Genomic DNA, 23,133 nt, shown 5'->3' on the forward strand with positions numbered 1-23,133 from the left:
TCTGCGTCTGTCACACACACTGCAGGGCCGATGACGGCACCAAGCTAACCTAAACATCAGCTCGGGGTCCGGATAAGACACGTCGCCAAGACCTGAGGAAGAGCTGCGGCTCCCGCTCCGCTTCCTGCAACCGTCCAGGGAAGAAAATAGAATAAGAATAAAAATACACCGTCTGTTTTTTTTTTTCTGAAGCGGGAGATGTTTTGACTCCTGCAGGGGGTAGGGACTCGGGGAACTAGGCCCTGGGAATCTCACTTTTTTTTCTCTTTTTTTTTCTGGGACCACGGTAGCCGTTCCGTTTCCTGCATCACTGGGAGACTTCCTTTTCACACAACAATGAAAAACCCTCAAAATTTCAACATTTTTTGTAGCAACAAACCGCCGCCCCCTCCTCCCTCCCTCCCCTCGCGTCCCTGACAAGCCTGTCAGTCAGTCAATCAGCCAGAGCGTCTCCGTCCCAGGAGCCGGCCTAAATTTATCACCGAAACCGAACAGTCGCCAAAAAATCTTCCATCTCTTTCACTAGCTTGCGGCGGTTCACATGAAAACAAAACATTTTCCGATCCAGAGAAATTTGCTCGTATCAAGAAAAAAATTAATAAATAAATAAATCTGCCAGTTGAGTCATGATGACGTTATCTTGAAGGTGGAATAAAAATAACACCATTAGAAAATACTACCCAGCCTTCAAAATAAAGCTGATTTAACACATGAAACTTCAAAAATTCACAATAGAAGTTCTTGAAAACTAGTTTAACTGAAATATAATACTGTGACTTTCTTCAACTGTCCTTTTTTGCAGTTGTGTTCATCCCAATTATTCCCCAACACTCCCCTACTTTTGACCAACAGTTGCATTTGCCTAAACTATACTATACACTACGTCTGCCCACGTTTGGGGTTCAATTCCTACTCCGACTCAAACATTGTAATACGCACAGAAGACTTTGCACTTCATTTATCTTATGCACTTTATAAAAGCTGCAATTTGGAAGTTAATTACGTCCCTTTTCTTTGGTTCTTTCCCCTCAATGTCTTTTTTTTTTTTTTTTTTTTTTACTTTAAAGTTGTTCAAATGGATGCTGATCTGGTTCCAGCTCATCTTTTGAAAAAGTGTTGAGGTCATGCAACGTGATCGCACACTTCTGATCAACACTTTCGAAGCTCTAAGATTTACAACCTTGGCCTTAAAAAAAAACAAAAAACTGGCTGGAGTTCCCAGACTTGTTCCTTTCATTTGCCAAAAGTCAAAATTAAGTAACTAACCCAGACAGCATTGTGATCAAAAAGTCTGAACTGTGTGCTTTTAGAGTGGAGTTAAGCTTTCATTAAAAAGTGAAATGGGATTTTATTTTGCTATAAGTGTTGGAGATGGTTCAGTACACTTAAAAGTAATTAATAGCCAATTAGAGGGGGAGAAGAAAAAGAGATGGGGAGGCAGAAACCCCTCAGATGTTGAATTCTGAGTCCCGCTTGTTCACTCTAAACATTTCCTCGCCGCCTCATTTCTTCTTCCAGATTTGGCTTCCCCTCTTTGTTTCCACCTTGCCGTCAGCGGCCCTACTGGCAACTCCAGACTTCTATTAAAGTCATCAATAAAAATCTCACACGCGAGCCTGACTGAAAATAAGCAGGAGACGTGTCGTGATGCCGACCGGGCTTCCAACACGGACGCAATCTGGACCGCGAGAACACACGAGCGCCCTTGTTAATTTCTTTCTTCACAGTTGAATTTCTTGCAGCTAATTTCTCAGGTGAGGCTCATTTAGACCGACTCAGGAACAGCGACGCGCCAGAAAACTCTGCAGAGACACAAAGAAAGGATTCAAACACTTTTTTCTCAGACAGCTGCGCTAACTGGGCTTGGCAGTGAAGGACTGCAGAGCTGTCTCGGAGCTGGCGGAGCTCACCAGCAGCGTGCCGGCTGGTATGTCGGTTTGGCTGACCGTACATGGCGTACAGAGGATCTCACTTGAGCGATCCCATTCTGGGTCACCACTTTATTTTTCTATGATTGAGAGCCAAAAACATGTTGGAGGTTCTGTAAATGAGTCACCGTGAGAAGACAGGAGTCAAGAAATATTAAAATGAATGTTTTAAGTTACACCGGTCCAAATATGAGACAATTTAATTACATTTTTTTAAAGAAAAATGACGTCTGAAAAGTGGGAGTTGTCGAGCATTCGAGGAAAAAGACATGCGCCGACTCCTGCGCTACCAGATGACCTTGTTCCTTCATCATCCTGTTGCCACGAGGGAAATAAAATAACGAGGTGTGAAATTAAAAGCAGCAAATATCAAGTCTGGAAAATAGTAACAGACGAAGGAAGCATTATGACTTTCACTGAAAAAAACCGTGAAGAAATGTCTGCTCACCGAGCTTCAGATTTATGCTTCAAAATTCAATGTATTGATTGTTTAATCACTTGGAAGAAAGTTAACACAGTATTATTAGATTTAATCAATCTCTGCAGTTGACCTGCAGCAACCCGAAATGCAAAACACTACTGTTGAGAAACATGTCTGCGTGAGTGGTACAAAAATGTGCAACGGCCAGCAAAAGCACCTAAACACTCCCGGCTGTTATTGTTTACGTCGCTGCCCGACACGTTGTACATCACAGGAGAGGCTGTGAAACGTCACGCTCCGTACGGACGCCTGGAATTGAGGAAAATGTCATAATGAACGCTCTTCTTTATGGAAACATTGCGGGATCTCTGTTTTTGCCCTCCACCTGCTCCCTGAGTGAAATACCTCGTTCATCAGCTGCTAAATGCTCCATTACGATCAGTAGCTGGTTGCTACCTGCTGACTGTGTGCACTTTGAGTTGCAAACAGTGGGTTTGAGTTTATTGGAAAAGCAAAACAATGAGGTACAAACGCACAAAAACGGAAGAGAACCGCTCGTTAACTCTCCGTGGGTTCGTCACTTCAATTTACATCTCTTACATGTCATTAATCCATTAATATAAAATGTTCAACGCATGTTTAAATGTCAGATATAATAAATAAATACACGTGCCTTTCAGGATGAGGACTAACTTTCAAAAACAAGGCGAGTGTAAACCAGCTGCAGCAAGTTGGTTGCTTCCACTTGTTAATGAAAAAAATAAAAAAGGTCCACGGGTCACTCGGGTCCATCCGCGGGTCGTGCTGCTTCCTCCGTCCCCTCTGGAGACTGTACATTTCCCATTGGGGTGGCAAGCGGGCACACAGTAGGCACGCTCAGTCCCAACGTGAGAATGATCCGCACATTGTTTCATTCGGTCATATTGGGTCTGTTATCGGCACTATCAGTCCCTAATACTCTGGCCTGCATTGTGTTGGGCCCGCTACGTTTATTTAGATTCAGCCGCTAACAATGAAAACATCGCCTCTCTTCCAACCGAGGGGGCACAAACATTCGGAAAGCAATAATAATAACGATGGGAGGCAGAGAAGTGTACGTATAAATAGTAAAGGGAAGTAACTGAACGGCCACGGCGGGAGGAGAGAGTAAACAGACAAAAAGTATGAATGATGAAGTGAACAATTGATTCGAGGTACCTGGCAGAGCGACAGCAGTCCGTCGTCTCTGCTACCTTGAGGTCTTTTTTGCCGTCAGAAGGTCAGTGAACGTGTGTTTATATCCAGTTTCCAGAGTCGAGTGTGTGTGTGTGTGTGTGTGTGTGTGTGTGTGTGTGTGTGTGTGTGTGTGTGTGTGTGTGTGTGTGTGTGTGTGTGTGTGTGTGTGTGTGTGTGTGTGTGTGTGTGTGTGTGTGTGTGTGTGTGACAGGTGACAGCTGATCTCGTTTTGATGAAGGTGAATTAGCCGTGTTGTGGTTGGCTGGAGGAGCTCCAGTACAAAGCGGAGAGAGCTTTTTCACACGGCGTCCAAAATGAGCCTCTTTAATCAACCGCGGTTGAACCACATGTTGCAGCGGGGGAAAAAAAAAAAAAAAAATCCAGAGAGACGTACGCTTTTGTACAACTTTCCTCCCAAATCCAAAGCTATTTTCTGAGCAGAGACGAAGAGCAAGTTTGTGTATTTAATTTGCAGACTGCTTGGTGTAGTTCCACAGCACGCAGAAAAATGTGTTAATCCTTTCTCACCTGAAAGAGCGTCCTGAGCCTCGAAGAAAGTACTGAGGCCTCCTTTCACGTAGGCCAGACTGCCCTCGTTCTTCTTCGTGGCCTGCTTCTTCAGATTACTGGCTGCCATCTTCAGATGCTCAAAACTGTAGAGAAAAAACAAACAAATCATGCTGCCATTAAATGAAACTACAGGATAGATAGATAGATAGATAGATAGATAGATAGATAGATAGATAGATAGATAGATAGATAGATAGATAGATAGATAGATAGATAGATAGATAGATAGATACGCACTTTATTAATCCCTCAAAGGGCCATTTTTACGTTACAGCAGCATATACAGGGCAAAGCAATAAAAATGCCAATTAAAAAAATTGAGGTAGTAAAAAATATGAAATATACAAATGATTACTTTCTCAAATGTTTTTAAATAAACGTATAAATCGTAAAGGTCTTCAATTTGTTATTAGTTGTTTGATATTTGCAACCAACGAGCCAAAATATGTCAAATGTCGCAAATTTCAGCAGCAGAATGATATTGAGATTTCGTGCTTGCATGCTTCTCTCCCTTCACTCCAACCTGGTTTCTTCCTGTTAAAATAAAAGAGTTTTTCTTTCGCTCTGTCAAGTTAGATTCCTCTGTATAATGTTATAAAGGTCTGTCGTAAGAACTTTACTGTGTTTAGTGCTTTAAAAATAACCCGTGTTGTGATTTGGCACAATATAAATCAAATTTTATTGAACTTCAATGTCTGTCTGGACAGAGTGACAGTTTGTGGACACTGAGTACGTGTGTCCGTGTGTCAGCCTCCTGAGTGAGGTTTCCTCCGCAGGAAGAAACAGTCACCCAGTGAGGCCCAAACACAGGCCCCCCGGTCATGCTGGATCCTGGGGGTCTGGGTTACTGGAAGGCTACACCGGGGGTGGTGGGGGGAGGAAGTCAGGAGAGTCCAAAATAACTCCCCTCCGCCCAGACAGGACAGTCTTTTGGGTCAGTGTCTGCATACTTCGTTGTTTTATGACGAGCCAACTGACCTGTGTGGAGATTTTGGCCTTGAAAAAAAAAAAACAAGCATAACTCATTTCACATTTTTCTTTTCATTTAGTTATTGCCATCTCCCAGTCGGCAGCGCAGGACTGTCACGGATGATTATGTTCATTCAATATTTGTGCAAATATTTTCCTGGTAAACTGATTAATAAATGACTTTGTTTGATGTGTAAAAAGGTCAGCGGGTGACTCCTCAAAACCTAAATATCAGCTATGCACTGTGCTGCCAAATCAGAGTTAAAAGAAACTCACACCCACATTTTCTTTTGCCAACTTACAAATTGATTAACCCACTAATTGCATTTGCATTGGACCATCATCCTCAGGTGGGTTAACGAGGGTTTAAAAGCTAATGTCTTTTTCTCAACACGTTGGATTTACCGGATATGAATCAAACCTGCCAGCAGCTAACTGCTACTAAAAGACCTTTGATAGAAGCCACCCCGACAAACCATCAGTAGTTATTAGCACAGTTACCAGGACACTAATAAAAGGTGAGCTTCCTGCCTCTTGTGCTTGTTCTTGCTTCTTTTTTTGGCTTCATTACCTCAGATGAAGCCAAAAAAGTGATGCAAGCCAACTTCCTGTTGGCCTTTTTTTTTGTGTTAGTTGTGAGATACGGTAGTTGGTGTCTCACAAAGAAGGACGTACCTGGAGCCTGCGTGGTTGTCTATGAGGTACCAGGTGGCGGAGAAGTTCTCGCTGGTGAAGTCTCCGCTCATTCCCGGAAATGTCAGCTCTATGTCTTTCTGTGGGATTTTGCCTCTGTGGAAGAAGACAGATCAATGTGAAAAAAAGTAAAATAAAAGTACACGTGTGCAGATGTACGTTATGAAATAATAGAAAAACAAAAATGGTGCAGTAGCAAAACTGTGGTGACACAAAATCAAAGCAAAAACTTAATTATTACAAACATATTCATGGTAAACTGAGTGAGCTTTTTTTTTAAATTTTTTATGTGATATTGGGATCAGATCGTCCAGCAGGGGGCAGCGTGCAGCCAGGAAGCACCAGCGGCTGGGAGAGGCTGGCGTGGGAAGTGCAGTGTGTGACGCCTGGGTGCCCCTGGAGGACCCAGTACTCATTAGGGAAGCTTGATCTCTACTAATGACCTGTGGCCCACACAAACCGACCCCTCCACCCCCCACTCTCCCACCACCACCACCACCCACTCTGCAACTCCTCACACACATAAGTAGAAAAAAAAAACACACTAACAGTGAAAGTATTCAAGTCGAAAATCCATGTGATGGCGTATTGAACACACACATGCCCCGAAAACCAAAAGGGGCTCCGTACAGTAGATGAGAGTACAGACGAATACTAATGACACAATCGTATTTCCTCATACAGTATGAAGGACGTAATATATATTTATTCAGCTAAAGATAAAACTGTAGCTATGACGTGTCAGCATGTAGATTTTGGGCTACATAAATAACTTTTTTTTTTTTCCCTGTCTGGTGGAATTGATGCCAAGAAAATTATATAAATGTGCTGTGAATGTAACTGATGCAAACGCAGGACGAGACAAAATACTGCTAGTTTCTAGGTAATCCCAAAAGCGAACTATTACGGTTACAGCAGAAGTCCTTTATGAAAGTATATCAGAGGAGGTGAAGACAACGAGGATAGACATGCAGGGAGCTCTTTACTACTATAGTCAAGCTTGTAAAACCAGCTTCAGGTGTTGAACTACCATATTATTCAAGAAATAAACCTCCGGGGGAAATTACAGGACGTGTATCGAACATCTTATCAGATTAGGTGTAATCAATGTGCCTCAACTTGTTAAATATTTACATTATGAACGGCTCCAGCTGAATAACCTATCGGGGATGTCGCTGCACAAAAATGTACACAACCACACAGACGACGGCGTCGATGCTTCATAACCGACGAAACATCGCCTCCTCTCTAAGTGCAGCGACACACAGATACATTCGCGTGTCTGAGAGAATTGTTACGACTCGGCTGTGTGTTTAATGCGTCTAAGGTTTAAGGCTCGGCCTGTTTATGGGGGTCTCGTCTCCGGCCACGAGCGGTCACTTGCCCCCGGCCCCTCCAAACCAAACAAACTAAGCCAGAAATGCCAGAACTTGACAACACAAACTATACATCACAACTCTCTGTGCTCCCTGCCCGGCGCGTGGGAGGCAGCACCTCGCTGGTGGTGGGGTGGGGGTAGAGGGGAAGTGGGGTGGGGTCGGGGGTGCGTGGGGGGGGAGGGGGTTGGCTGCTTTAGTTCTTTTCCAAATCCCGTTTCTATCGCCGTGCTCTCGGCTTTGTACACAATTATTGTGTTTCCACTCCCCGCGTGTGGAGTGGTTAGAGGCCGTTCAGCCATCGCTGTGTTGGCATAATATTTCAAACGCCGGCATGTGGGGAGAGTTTGTTTCTGTTTAGGGATGTAAACCATGACTCAATGACTGGAGCGCTTGTGTTTATGGCAGTCTGATTGTGCCCAGCGATTCCTGTGTGTGTGCGCGCTCGTATGTTCTCGGTCCGTACTTGTCTATGTCGATGCCCAGCGGGTTGCCGGGCCGCAGGGACAGCGGCGAGATGCCTTTGTTGCGGTCTGTCCTCATATCGTAGTAGTTCATCTCGTCCACCCACACGGCAGACTGGTCCATGATACCTGCGGGACGGGACAGGACGGTGTCACTGACATCTACAACACATCCTAGGTGTCCTCACATACACGCTCTCAAACACACACATTCATGCAGCAAAATATAATACTTTGCTTTTCAGCCAAATTCCTGTTTGTAAGTTCCTGTAAAGCATCTAGAGTGGCTGAACACACAAAATAGACAAAATGGAAGTAAATGAGAAAATATGTTCTCACTCTGATTTAGATAAAACATAAATAAATAAAACACAAGCAATTTGAGAAATCTATTCACCAGTTTACAACATATGAGGTCGTACACAGAGACGGAGATTTCCAAGTGGACACGAAAAAAAAAACTGATTAACGCAAAAGGTTAATAGTAATGTTGTAATCAGGAATGAGATTTTTTTTTTTTTTTCAGGTAAAATAAACATTGTCAGCGTATTTTAAAGCACTTTGTTAATGGGTGGTCGACTTCGGCAAATCACACACGTCATTTCATCATTATTTGGTCAATGTTTGAAGTGAATTAAACATCGTTAGTTCTTAGAAACATCACTGACGTGTGACCGACTTCAGAAAATCACATAAGCAGGTGTTTTCTTCGGTGTTTGGTGTGTTGTCAAGCTGCTGAACATTTATTTCCTATTTTTTCTTCTTTCTCTTATGTTTTATTTTTATGAACTAACCTCTCATATTACCCCTCAGTAAACTTTTGTTTTGTTCTTCCCCTCACGTGAAGTAAGGGTGTAACGTGGAGGGTTTTGTACAGATGATGGATCAAATGGGACAAAATGTGTTAAATTTTCACTATTTTCTACCATTTTATAGAGAAGAAGAATGAAAAAAATAAATAAAAATGTAACGTCAATAATCATCAGAGCTTGTAGCTTCCGTCGCAACTTTTATCTGCTCTCGTCGTCCGAGGCTACAGACCGTAATGAACGCCTCACCGATCCTCTCCGGCCTGAGCAGCTTGAATGAGACCGTGGAGGTGCCGAGACCTCCGGACTTGGTGGTGACGATGATCTCCCCCTTGTCGTCTTTGGCGGGACCCACGCGGCACACTATTTTGCTGGCCGACATCCACTCGGCTGTCAGCAGGCAGTTGTGGCCGCATATCGACAGACCTGAGACGGGAGGAGGGGGTCGGGGTGGGGTCGGGGGGTACAGACACACAGTGACAGGACAAATAAACAAACTGTGGGACACACACACACACACACACAGAGCACCTATAACAAGAGGAGCTCACTCAGACAGGCACTGAGGCCTCTCAGCGAGTTTAGTCCAACTGTCACCGGGGGTCAAAGTTCAAGTCGGGGTCACGATCGAGGTCGTGGGTGGCCTTGATCTTCCTTCCCTCTCACTCGGCTCCTTGAAGCGAAACTCGTGTATCACTTGAGTGCTAAGTGGCTCATTACGGGCACAATGTGCCCTCTGCCCTCTTACATCTGTCGGCCTCCATTTAAACCCTCTTCGAGGCTCTTCGGTGCACGAGAAGACAGAAGTGAGGATTACTGACATTTCCAGCTGAGACGTGTGTGTGTGTGTGTGATCAAACGTTAGAGCTGATCAACAAATTAGCCCATAAAAAGCGTGAATAATATCCCCATTAGAGTCCCGTTTCCTGCCTCTGTTCTCCACAGGCCACTTTGTTTGAATACGTAAGCACTCACTCACATTTTTGCATGTCTAATTGTGTAATTCGTGGCCCCGGGGACATTCATGGTCAGAAAATAGACCTGTACCACTGGCTCCCGGTGCACGGCTTGCCAAATGTGGATCAACCCCCCCCCCCCCCCTTCCCCCCTTAAATACAATCACAGAAATGGGGTCGCGGATGAATTTTGGCGAATATGTGGGAAAATATCGGGACGCTCAAACGTAATGGGAACAAGATGGTGGTCGTACATCTGTGTGACTCCAGAGAATTATTTGAGAAATAGGACACACCAACAACAACTCTATTAGTGCATGCAGACTGGTTCTCAAACTAGCAAATAGCGTAATCTAAATATTTACAAAAACTTATGGAGGCAGACTTTTGGAAAGTAATTTGTCACACAAAAAGCAAAACTCGATTAAATAAAAGTTCAATTTCTTTAGTTGGTGGGTCTGGACTTTTTTTTGTTGTTGATGGAGTGCTTATTATCCCAAAGCCTTTAAAGAGCACTCCAACAAATAATTTTAAATGCACGAAAAAAATGACAAAGGATGTATTTCAAAGTATAAAATGCACAAATAAACAGTAAAAGAACAGAAAGAAGAAATTACTTTCTTTTGCCGTTAACATATACTTTTACAGAAATAAAACAGCTTTCCTTAAGAAAACATATTTTGTTAATTGTGTATACAGATGGAACAAATTAATTGTTGCTTATAAGTGTAAAAACATGATTAAAAAAAAAAGATTTTTCTAAATTAAAACGGTGCCATACTTTGGATTTAAATTAAAATGGTTCTGAAAGTAAAAATAAAGCAGTGATGAAATTCTTGTTCCAGATGGGGACTCAAATGAGATGTCCCGTCCACTTACATATCATATAAAAGAAAACAAACGTTACAACAGCCTGTTTAAAGAAACGGGGCTGCTGTGGTTTGTTGATGGATCCGTTAATAAAAGCAGTTAATACAGCTGAAATTACTAAATACTCAAATCGGCCGAATTCTCTCAGCGTCGTCGTCCCTCCTTTTCCAAACAGCGACGACCACAGAGTGAAACAAATAATAAAAATCATCACCTGAGGATTATTATTTACTGTAACACAAATACATGTTAATTACATAACGGTGTTGACGTCTTGTATATTTATATCTGTGCTCTTATGTAAGAAAAAGAAAAAAAAAAGTCTTCTGTATATTTAACTTGACATACTAATTTATACACCTTCATACTGCGTCTGCATGTTTTAGTAAGAAAGAAGAAGGAAAGAAATCTGGAGGAGCACAACGCGACAAGGGTGGATGTCATTCACCGCAAAAATCAATATTGTGTGAGAGAAATTTAGGTTGAAAAATTAAACAGACGCCTGAAAATGCAACATTTTTTTTTTCAGAGCCGGCTGTGTGGCGAGACAAAAAACCAAAAACAACCACCGTCTTACCGACGAGGTCGACCGGGCCGGTGCCCAGGTTCTCGCCACGGATGGTGACTTTGGTCCAGGCCGCTCCCTCCTTAGGCGAGATGCCCGTGACCAGCGGGGGTTGACGGGCACGGGACATGGTGGCCTTCGAGGTAAACGGGAACGCAGCTGTCAATCAGCACCTGCAGGGGGAAAAAAAAAAAAAAAGACAAAAGAGAGGCGGGACGTGATCAGAAACTCACGGAGACGTCTGCGCTAAATCAACGAATAAGACAACCGACAGAATTAGTTAAAAGTGAAAATAAGAGTTGGAGTCAAAGCATTTGATTTTCTTGCACGTCTTTAGTTCAACACCTTCGATTCTTTATTTCTATTGACTGCCCCCCACCCCCCCACACACACAGTCAGAGGCGATTATTATTAACAATTAAATAACTCCTTTATTTAAAAGCAATAATACTGACTTAGAAAATATTTGTAATTTACATCACTAGAAGGTAAAACAGGCAAATTACTGTTACGAATGCAGACAGTACTGTTAAACGGTTACCATGGGAAATTTTAGCATTAAGCAACCATCTGGAAAACAGGAAAAAAAAAAAGGTTAACACACAGCCCTATCCTGATGAATAATAACGAATGCTGTAAATATACATTTTTGGGGGTATTTACCAGTAGCTTTTCTGGAATTCCCAGGCAGCGAGATATTTCGGTTTTTAAAAACCGACCCGGGGGGGGGGGGGGTACGGTGAAAATATGAGCTCGCATTTTGGCTGGCGAGCTCGAGTTAATTTTCCCACCCCTGTAGGTCTCCAAAAAAATGTATGTATTGCGGCAGTTATCTCTCAGATAATAGGAAAAATAGAGGGAGGTGAGCCAAGAACGAAGGAGCAGACGGAGAGCAGGGAGGAAAGGAAGAATGTAAACCTCACAGCGCAGGATAAATAAACCTGGCCTCCCCAATCATTCCACATAAGCCCACACAATACTGGACAGATTACGGTACCAAAGAAGGAGCACCCATGCAAATCACTTCACGTTGGATGGCTGAGGGAAAGGAAGAAGGAGGGGTGGGGGGGTTGAAAAAAATTTTGAAAGGATGTATTTCAGCAGCACAGATGTTTGCTAATAAATTACTGCCAGGTCTGAGAGCGGCCGGCCGATCTGGACTCTGTGAAAGCGGCTCGTTGCCACGCTTCCGCCCGTTTGCTCCGCAGCCAAAACACGTCCTCTGCAAAACAATGCAGGAGTTCACACGGACTCGGACCCTCGGCCAATTCACGGCGGTACCCCCCCCCCCCCCTCCGCCCCCCGCCCCGACGAGACAAGCCGAAGGTTTTCCGCCGCTGCAGCAGAGCCGATGGGATCCATCAAGAGCCGTAAAGCTTATCTCAGGTTATGAATGAATCTAGTGGAGTTTTTTTTTTTTTTTTTCCATTATTAGATCAATCAAAATGTCTACAAAATATTTAAAAGCAGCGGATAAACATCCGTCACAATTTTCAAGAGGGAACACGTTCCCGTCGGAAACTCAAGCATATTCAGTTTACTCTGATATAAAGCAGAAAAACTTCCCAATCGAGAAGCAGGAACAACATTTATTTTGCTCAATAAATGACTTAAACAATTAGGCCGATCTTTCTCAATCATAATGTGGTGTCACTTAATTAATATAGGTCTTTAAAAGTACTTAATTAATTAATTCAAATAGTGTTTATTACCTTAAAAGTATAGTTCGAATTGAAGAACATAAAAGCACCTCAAAGAGAAAGTGGCTTTAATTATGTATGTTGAAGATGCCACTTTAGACTGCGAGGGACATTTCTCGTTATTTTTTTTTTTTAATTCTAAAATATTACATTTATTCAAATATTTAAAAAAAAAAAAACGACGACATATTTAAACCAAAAATGATTTACGTTTTGAGGCATCGTGCCCTCGTGAGTTCAAATAAACATTTGTGTCAACATGTTATGCTTTCGAGACTCTCGAGTTGTACAGCGGTCATAACTTTATATTAAAATACCGATCTGTCATTTCAGAGGTCGGGAATCTCTCTGGAAAAATCCATAACCGGAATTATTCGTCAATAGTTTATCTGTCCGCAGTTTACAAAACAGTTGAGAGATTAATCACTCCAGAACTAGGAAACTTTCTGGGACGCCCCCCCCCCCCCCTCCGCCTCCCTCCCCAATTGCCCGCGACACCCAGAAGTTAACGAGAAACCTCCAACGGGGATCCACCTCGCGCCGTTCACGCTCGTCAAGAGGAAACGGAGGAGCTACAGATCTGACACGAAGGAGATAAGAAGGTTAACGGGCCTAAAAACGAGAGCTCGGCGTATCCCTTCATCAATCCCACATGTTGGGAGCGGGATCGGCGAGGGGGCGGAGGGGAGGGGGAGCGGGGAGGGGTGGGGGGGCGCGGGGAGGGGGGTTCTCTTTAGTTTGTGTAATTGGGATTCTGCTTCCAGGAGTGTTTCTATCCTGTCCCTACTAATCTTGGAAATACACGTGCAGAAACACACAGATAGCAAGCCTGCACACACACACACACACACACACACACACACACACACACACACACACACACACACACACACACACATACACATATATATATATATATATATATGTAGAGACACACACACATACACACACGCTGGGCAGAATGACAGCTCAACTAGGTTGCGTGCGAGGGGCCCGAGCTGGTGTTGTGTGGTCTTGTGTGTATGCGACTATGTGGAAGGATCTGCAAAGAGGTCTGGGCAGTGTGTGTGTTTGTGTGTGTGTGTGTGTGTGTGTGTGTGTGTGTGTGTGTGTGTGTGTGTGTGTGTGTGTGTGTGTGTGTGTGTGTGTGTGTGTGTGTGTGTGTGTGTGTGTGTGCGTGTGTGTGTGGTCTGGGTGTGTGGTCTCTGGCGCGGGCCTGGGGAGAGCCTGCTGACGGCTGGGATGAGAAAAGAGCCGCTGTGTTTACTTTACTCCGGGGGCCATGCATGGACACGGGAACACTGCCCAGACCCCTCTCTGTAACACACACACACACACACACACACACACACACACACACACACACACACACACACACACACACAGAAACTAGGTGGGAGGGGGGGGGGGGGTGAGGGGGCTCTAGCACTAGTCTCATGTCACGCACCGTCACAAATAACCTGCAAACAGAGTAATAGAAGCTGTAACTTTGCTCAGAGCTGTGAGGGAACTTTTTCCTTCAAGTTGCATAAAGACACCCCCCCCTCCCCCCGCCCCTCCACAGGTATTAACCTCTAGGGGGCATTAGAAGACACCCCCCCCCACCCCACCCCTTAAGATTATACCCCTCTTTTCTTCTAAACATGTGTCGAGCCATGCGGGCAAAATTCAATAAATAACAACACAGATGCACAGTCGTCGTCCCCCCCCCCCCCCCTCTCCCTCCCCTCCTGTATAGAAAAGGAAGGCGGTTAAAAAGACTGCCCGGAAAAAAAATAAAAAAAGATGACCATGACAGTGGATTTTCCTCCCCGCCGGGGTTTACAGAGGGTTTACGGAGACGACAGCGCCACATGTCGTAAAGGACAACAACATTTTACACTCGCACTCATCGAGCTTTTGATTTGGACGTTTTTGCATTTTGAGTACAGACGCTCTGAAAGAGAGTTTCTGAGATGCTATAGCTGTAATCAATATATTTATACTAATAATAAAATGTTTGTGGCTTTAAGATAAATAAAAATACGGCAAAAAAAATATTAGAATTGATGTTGATTACAGTTAACTTGGTTTAATTGTTGTCAGACTACTTCCTCAAGGTTTTAACTACATTTATTGAACCTTTTATGATTAATATGTTGTTAATAACGTAATAGATTAATGACATAAACAACAGACAAAAAAAAACTATCAATTACTTGTGTAAGTTATTGATAAAGTAAGAAACCTTCTTATTGGGTTTTGAGCAATTCTATTGGACATTTTTACTATTTTCTGACATTTTTACAATAATGCAATTAAAAAAATAACCACCAGAATAATAACAAAAGATTATATTCTTGTTTATATCCCGGGGAATCATGTTCATCTAGGCGACAAGAATCGTGATAATCTTCCAAGTAAGAGGAAAAAAAAAAAAAAAAAAAATCAGCTGTTGTGGGTTTTAAACTTCTGCTCTGATTGCGCAATATCTGGGACCTGCAGTCACCTGACCCGCCGTGTCGTCACACATGACCATCTCATGAATAAGGCCTTCATGCACCTTCGATCCGTGTGTGCTGCTCCGAGCTCAAAGGTGACTCGTGTGGCAGTGATTGGCGTGTGTGTGTGTGTGTGTGTGTGTGTGTGTGTGTGTGTGTGTGTGTGTGTGTGTGTGTGTGTGTAAGAGAGAGTGTGATGGGTTTAGTGGGCACAAAGGGACCCATTTAGACAGCTCATCACCCTCAACCCCCCCTCCATCATCCATCAGAGAAGCTAACTCACTACGCTGGCGGCTCGGATTCCCCCTCTCCCCCCTCACACACACACACACACACACACACACACACACACACACACACACACACACACACACACACACACACACACACACACTAACACCATTTCACTCCGTGCTCCCCAACATTACACAAACACCAGATTCCATCAAAGACCCCCCCCCCCCCTCCTCCCCGACTCCTCTGAATGCACAGAGCCAGCCAAACATCACCCAGCTTGAGATGACTGCCTGATCACACAGGGCTGGGGGCGGACCTTCAAACAATCCTCCTCAGTGTTCACTCACACCCTGGGCCGACACATGCCTCTAAGATGTGGAGCCGATAGCCAGCCAGCCCCCCCCCCCCCCCCAAATTGACCACAATGTGTGTCAACCGTATCGTATTTCAAGTAAATGGATCGTGTTAACACACCGGCTCTGTTTTTGAAAACAGATGCTTCGACTTCTGACCAGTCGCTCACTTCTTCCACGATGACTCAGCGTCTCCCGTGCGAGCAGCCGGTCCCGGGCACCGTCGGAGACTCTTTCCCGTGACAGAGAAGGAGGACAACAGCGATCAGATGTGTGCGTCTGGCTCGCTGTGCCGCCATCGTCCATGCCTGCCCACAGGGTTTGTTGTCTTTAGAGCTATCTGTTTGTTTGTTTGTCAGTCTCAAGTGCTTTACCGAGTTATTCCTAATGAAGTTGAAGTCCCCAATTTCCCATATAAAAACCCTAAACCAATAAACAGAAAAATGAAGTAGGGGCCTGCAAATGCGGGACAATGTTTGCGGAGGATTAAGGAGCTGGAGACAGGGTGGCTCGGCACAATGATATGGTGAAATGGAGCGGTTTGAACCCTGGTGAGGCCGGCGAGGACGCCGCTTTACATGAAATAAAAACAAATCACCAGCGTGAGAAACATCCACATACATACTGTTAAAAAATTACATAAACAATTTGGCTTCCATGACAAATCCAAATTTGTTTTTCGTTAGCATGCAACTTAGCAAAACATATTAATATATATTGTATTTTCTGCTGCAACTGATGAGCTACTTAATGTCTTGATCAAAAATTAGTTTGGTCAATAAAGTGTATTGCCTATCATGTTTTCCACAGATCCAAAGTCTTCAAATTAATACTAAATAATAAAATACATTAAAAAAAACTTTACTTTTTTTATTCTAATAATAGTGATCATTTGAGCTAACAATCTAAAACATGTCATATTCAGTGTATTATCATATAAGAGAGCAAAAAGTAATTAAAAAGCCAAATCCAAGAAAAAAAAAAAAAAGCTCTTAACTCTTCCTTTTGTCTTAAATTGTGTCACTATATAATCAAACAGTTTAAATAAGTGTAAATCTTGCTAGAAGATGAGCTGACCGTATTAGTGAGCCCGTCTCTTTGAGTTATGTGTTGTTGTTTTTTTTTTCTCTGTCTGTCCGTCTCTCTGTCCGTTCAGGTCGGAGTGGGTCACAGAAACCACAGTGTGATGACCAGCGGCCCAGCAAGCCTGTCAGCAGGAGGGGGATGGTGGGGCGGGCGGGGTGGGGGGGTGGGGGTTACCAGGTGGGGGGGCAGACTGCCTGACCGGGGCTGACCCCCGTCACTCCGTTCACCCGGAGCTCTACGGAGCAGCAGCGCTGAGGAAAAAAGCCTCAGAAAACACAACCCACCACATTCCACCAAAACAAACAAGCAGGGCCACCCAAATTTTTCAATTAGAGCCCCCAGGAGGGGACAGGAAATGGATCAGTGTAGCCTTGCCCTCGCCCCCCCACCTCCCCCACCACCACCTCCTCCTCCTCCTCCTTCCCTCAGCTGAGCAGTGCTGACTTTGGGGAGGAGAAGAAGTGATTACAACAGGCTCCTAAATGTTGAACACAAATGATGGATAATGTATTTCTACAGGACACGGCGCCAGCCTGCTCTCGACCTGTCAATCAATCGCTCAGATTCGTTTCTATACATGCAATCAATCGGCTAAACAAACACACGTGGTCAGGTACCGTTTCCCTCAAACATACGTATGTAATGAAAAGTCGCTTCTGACAATATATGACAAAAGTAAACAAGAAAAAGGGATTATAGTGGCTTAGACACATGCTGTCTGAAAACAGTACGCTTAATGAGGCCGCGGGAAGAAAAAGTGTTTATGTTTTAACAGGGAGGTCCAATAAGAAGTATATTAACATTTTGACTATAAAATAACACCACCACCATCATCTTACAATCTCATCAGTTGGTGTTAATTACGTCATTACTGGAAAATGTTCAGATTTATTCATCACATCAAAAGATGCCAAACATTTTTGTTTGATTTCAGCTTCTCAGGCGTGTAGATGTGTGGTTTGTTTTTTTCATATATGACGGCAAGATGAATAGAACAAACAATGAAAAGACATCTAGGGAATCTTAATAGACATCTTCCACTATTTCTTGACAGAAATCCTCAGCAGATATAATCATTATCAGTAACTCAAGAATTCTGCAATAATTTCTTCATTAAACCCCATCGACCGAACATGTACGGAAATTAGAATTGATGGCAGCTTCGGACGCGAGAACCGTACGGATATTAGAGTCTTTCACAACAAAGTCAAGCTTTTTCCACTGAAACTTCATATCAAAATGAAATTACTTACTCATCCGAGAAAAGCACAATATTTGGGAGGCAGCAAAGAGGAGAATATCATTCCCACCTCAACACAAGATTAAATAAGCAGCATGAGAGAACGATGCACTGGAATAACACGACCAGTCCTGCAGAGGCGAGATTGATATCCACTTTCCAAAAGAAGCCAACAAAAGGACGATGCCAGTGATGAACACATAACTCGGTGCGGTGCGGATGCTCGTCCGTCCTTGTATGACAAAATCGTGGCAGTAAGACGAGATTGAAAAATGTTTAATGCGCAATCAAGTTGCTTACTAGAACAATGAAGGTGATTCGACATGAAATATGAAGCAATATTTTATCTTATAAAATCAATGAAGCGGTGATGCATTAACTACTTGTGTTCAAGTTTAAAATATTCTATTGTTTATACTCATCAGTGGCTTACTTTCCGAGTCATATGAGGTCAGTGGGTGTCAATGTTCTCATTTGCACACATTAATTGTTTTCCAAGTATAATCGAGGTGTTACGTCCCAATTTTTTTATTATTATTTTAAACAGGCAGTTTCAAAGTTAGGAGGCAGCTGCTTAACATATGTTGACAGTGTTTGCAGTCATTACTGATGTTCAGGTGACAATGAATAACGACTGTAGATTTTCTTGTGCATGCAACAGTCCTTCGCATTTAAGTACGTGTTTCACCAGAAGGATGAAAGATGAAGATTTCTGAAGCTGTTGTCATTTAGATTTGGCATTTCCTGGTTTACCAAATTGTTAACTTAGGTCTATGGATTCACACCTAGTTTTTGGAAAGACGGTTTGGTGCTTAGTGAAATGTAATTTAAATGCTTTGAGCAACACAAACGTTTTAATAATATAACCTTAACTGTAGGACGGAGCTAAGTGGGACAAATAAGGTGGATTTTTTACAGTAATTGATACAGAATTACCGAGCCGAATTTACCAGAAGTCGTTCAAGGTTAGTAAAAATTCGTAAAATATGTTCTGTGACACAAACAACACAACACAACTCCACCTTTACGGTAAATTGACAGAAACTTCGACGGACTTTGGTTGAACTCGTTCGTCTCGTCGTTAACAGAGTGGAAGACTTGACAACGCTGTGTCCCGTCTCCCGGCTTAATAGTTGTAAACAGAATATCACCGACGCGTTGCGTGGACCCGGCGAGACGAACCGAACAACCCGGCGGTGTTTTTACGGAACAGTTGATCTGCTTTGTTGACAAAATGTGACGGCTAACGTTAGCTTAAGCTAGCGTTCGTTAGCAAAACAATTCGTTTCACCGGAAGGGAATACGGAGGCTGTCATTTGCGTTCGTCGTAACCTTACAAAAGCGCTTATATTTCTACTTGCCTTGCCACAATGACTTCAACTATAATTTGAGAAGATAATGAGGAAAATATCCTGGAGAAAAAGGTAACTTACAGTTCACAGCTTCTTGTCTGCAGCGAGCGTTTCCTGTATCCTGTGACTACTTCCGGTCCCGTGTTTCAGCCACAGCCTTCAGAATTAAATCACTTTTTTTTTCCTTTTTTATAATAAAATAAGATAAAATAAAGTAAGTAAAATAAAATAAAGTCATAGTTTGTAATTACTCTGTTAGGATTGATGAATATTATGAATCTGGTTTCTGTCCTATTTTGACTGACACATTTCCATGACTTCAAATACAAATTTGGAAAACAAAATCAAGGTGAAAATTTCAACATCCTGCTACTAAATCACGCCTGAAAAGACAGAGCCATGATATATGGTTTTACTTCAGCTTTTAAATTAGTCTTTGACAGCCTTTTAAGTTGGTTTGATTTTTTGTGTGTGTGTGTGTGCACATCTACCTTGACGGCCTTCAAAGAATTCCTGTAAGTTATGACCACATGATCAATCAATGCACACTTCATTTTTTTTTGGTTCAGACAATAAAAGCAGCGTGCATGCTCATCTGAAGTGTTGGATGTCCTTTGTGTGAGAATTACATTTTGAAGCCCGGTGGGATTTTTTTTTTTTTGCTTCTTTCCTCGTCTCTCTTTTCACGGTGCATCACTGAGGTATTTCCACTTGTTCTGGGAAAGGCGCAGCATCATTAGAAATGCAGCAGGGACCACCCAGGCACACACTTGAACACTGATACCATTACATTTATCTCACCAAATTGTGCAGGGCAGAAAAGAATTTCTGTGATAAGGCAAGGCCCAATCCCCAGAGAAACCATATTGTCCAATTAGACGGGGCAATCTGATAATTGAGGGATCAAACTGTGACTTGAATGTTTGTGCAGATGCTGATGTAACACAAGAGGCTGTTTGTCTACATAAACATCAACTTACAGCAATGACGCTGGAAGATTTTGATCTGCGTCTCAGCGGTATAAAGCCTCTGCCGATGAACGAGAACATCAGCGGCATATCAGACATACCACCTGGTGAATCTACAAATCGGTGGCTTATTTAGAAAATGATATATGTCGTATGTTCAGAGAAAATATTATGGTGGGGGATATTTTGATATTAATTGGTATTTACAATGTTAAATTAAAGACCCACTTTTGCATAATGTTTTCTTTTGAGTTGAAGGAATAGTTCAAAACATATTTTCTCCTATCAGGAGGAAGATGAGAGCATCGCTCTCACGTTGTTTTCATGAAATATGAAGGTTAAGCCAGAAGCTAGTTAGCTTAGCTTAGCATTACGATTGGAAACGGAGGGGGGGAGGGGGGACAGCAAGCCGGGCCTGTCCATGGATAGTAATGTCTGCCTGTCAGGCACTTTAAAGCTGACTGATTAACAGCTTAAATTCTTATATATATTTTACATTTATTTTAAAACATACAAAAAACAAATTGTAAACACAACAAGTTGTGGTTTTACTTGAGGTTATGAGCTGCTTGGGTGACATCCTGTTTGTCCCTGTTTCTGCTCTTTATTTTCACATAGCTACTGGTTGCAGCTAGTATCGATCTTCTCGTCATTATTTGGCGCTATATGAATAAAATGGACTTGAATAAATGGAATGAAATACTCTCTGTTGACAATTTTCTCCGTTCGAAGGCGAAAACGTGATTGCATGTCGTGCTCTTAAATAGCGCCGGCTCCCTGAGCAGGTGTCCGAGGTGCGCTCCGGAGGGACCTCCGTTGGTGCCTCGATCCTTACTGTGACCCTCTAAATGTTGTGGAAATCTACAGCCCGTAATGGCACAAGCTGCGCTGGCACCATTGCTCATCCCCTGAAACCTATTGTTTCATTGTTTGTCTTCTCCAGTTTTTTCCCATGGGCCCCTGGCCAGTGAGAGGAAAAGGTCACTGTAAATATTGCACTGAAATCCTCCCTCCCTCCCTCCCATCGAGCTCCTGAAGATGGAACAGAGGAGCAGTGGGTGAGCACTTCCTTCCTGCGCAGGGCATTTTCAGCCGTAAGACATCAAACGAGTAGGAATCCCTCAATGTCAAAGACCGCTGCAGTGAGGTCATATGCTCGGTGGTGACATTACAATAACCTGGGCAGGTCGCCGATTATTATAAAGAACATCATATAGTGCAATATCATATGTCATAGCTGCTTTTTAGTCTCTGTAAATGACCAATGATATGTTTTCAATGTTAAACCCTGCCTGCATTATGCATCTCATAAAACCCCCAAAATATTTGCATGTATTCCAAGGGAAATGAAGTTAGGGCTCAGGAACCCCCGACCCATGTGTGACTAATCGCTAGCCTGTAGCGCTGCTGTTAATATAAGGCGAGGAGATTTTAAATAAACCTCTGATATTTGGGTTTGTTTTGCTTGTGAGTGGCGCTCTATCTCCCGGTGCTGCCCTTTTCCTCGGAGGAGCCCGGTTCCCTGGGCTCACATTTTGGGCTCCGGAAATCCAGGCCTGTGCCAGGCTTAGCTTGGAAAAGCAACCAGACGAACACAATGCAAGAGCGAGAGTTAAAGAGGGAACAGAGAGTCTTTCAGTCGGAGTGCTGACACATTGCTCGACACGGTGGGTGAATTACACGACCGAAAAAGATGGATACACAAATCTCTTGATGTCTTTTCTCTGACCTTTGAGGGGTCATCAGTAGTCGGCGCCCCATAGAACATATTAGAAAGTTATTGGTGACACCTCTGATACGTGGGAAGAATTTCTCTTTGCATTCGTTCTCATGACTTTAAATTCTTGTCAAAAATATCCTTTTTAGAATGTTTTAAGTGACACAAACAAAATCCCATTCACCAAATTAAACCAAATTATTTTCCACAACATGTAGAAAGTGAATGTTTTAGTAATCTGGCTCCTTAAAGTACCGAGATGTGGAGAATATGGGAGCGACTTTCTGCCGTTTTAAGTGAGATTTTAGAAGAAACGGAGGGTGTGAGAGGGTATAAAGGGGCATTTTCCCAAATATGTTCAGGCTTTTACCACCCAGGTTAAGATAACATGTTCCTCGCCTTCTCATAACAACACTCCTCCGGCTCCCCCCACAACCCCCCAAGGCCAGACAACAGGCTACTGTGTCTCAGGAGGCGCAGGCCAGATCAGCTCTGAGCGCTGTGGAGAAACACTCTCTGGGAAAAGTCTGGAGAGGAAAATGAAAAAAAAAATGAAAAAAAATCCTCGAGGACATAAAGCAAACCCAGAATGACTTCTTCTTCTTACACGGGGTTGTCTTCCAAAAAGGTCGTTGTAGTAACACGGCCTCAATGTGGTTTTTTTCCCCCGTTGCATCCCTCCTTGTAATGAGCAACACCACTTTGAGGGGAAACAGCTTTTCATCGTCAATGCATGCTGCAGTGTGTGTTCTCCTGGTTTTGATGGGATGTGACGGGTTCGAGTGTGTTCAGAACTGTTTGTGTTTATAAACAGGTGGACTTGGTTTCAGATGAGGGTTGTGTGTGTGTGTTGTGTGTGTGTGTGTGTGTGTGTGTGTGTGTGTGTGTGTGTGTGTGTGTGTGTGTGTGTGTGTGTGTGTGTGTGTGTGTGTGTGTGTGTGCGTGCGCTTGATGGGCCCACGCCAATCGCAATCAGGAGGAGAACATAATAAAATCGCACACTCTACGGCTGATGTCATACACTCCGGCTCTGTTTTCTGTCGTCATTGATCAGATGTTTTGGATTGTAATATTGGTATATTGCTGCCATATTTTTTATTTTACGATTTAGTGAGACATTTGTATTGTAGCTATATTACTTCATCTAATTGTAAAACAATGTCT

At 43.2% G+C, this 23,133-nt stretch overlaps 1 protein-coding gene across 1 annotated transcript in view; it reads right to left on the bottom strand.

Annotated features, from left to right (window-relative positions):
- The window catches only part of exoc2 (exocyst complex component 2), a 39,610-nt gene extending 20,199 nt beyond the window's left edge, over positions 1-19,411 (bottom strand). Inside the window, exons 1-6 of the mRNA XM_069716810.1 lie at positions 19,366-19,411; positions 10,849-11,009; positions 8,695-8,871; positions 7,639-7,765; positions 5,779-5,892; positions 4,093-4,217 (exon numbers count right to left, since the gene is read on the bottom strand). Of these exons, the coding sequence (XP_069572911.1) occupies positions 4,093-4,217; positions 5,779-5,892; positions 7,639-7,765; positions 8,695-8,871; positions 10,849-10,966 (661 nt within the window). The 5' untranslated portion in view covers positions 10,967-11,009; positions 19,366-19,411. The remainder of the gene's footprint in view (positions 1-4,092; positions 4,218-5,778; positions 5,893-7,638; positions 7,766-8,694; positions 8,872-10,848; positions 11,010-19,365) is intronic.
- Between the last annotated feature and the right edge of the window lie 3,722 nt (positions 19,412-23,133).

The sequence above is a fragment of the Brachyistius frenatus genome, unplaced genomic scaffold, assembly GCF_029030835.1.
Source record: "Brachyistius frenatus isolate BFR_SWC_R1_liver_20210118 unplaced genomic scaffold, ASM2903083v1 Contig_163, whole genome shotgun sequence".
Taxonomy (NCBI): Eukaryota; Metazoa; Chordata; class Actinopteri; family Embiotocidae; genus Brachyistius; species Brachyistius frenatus.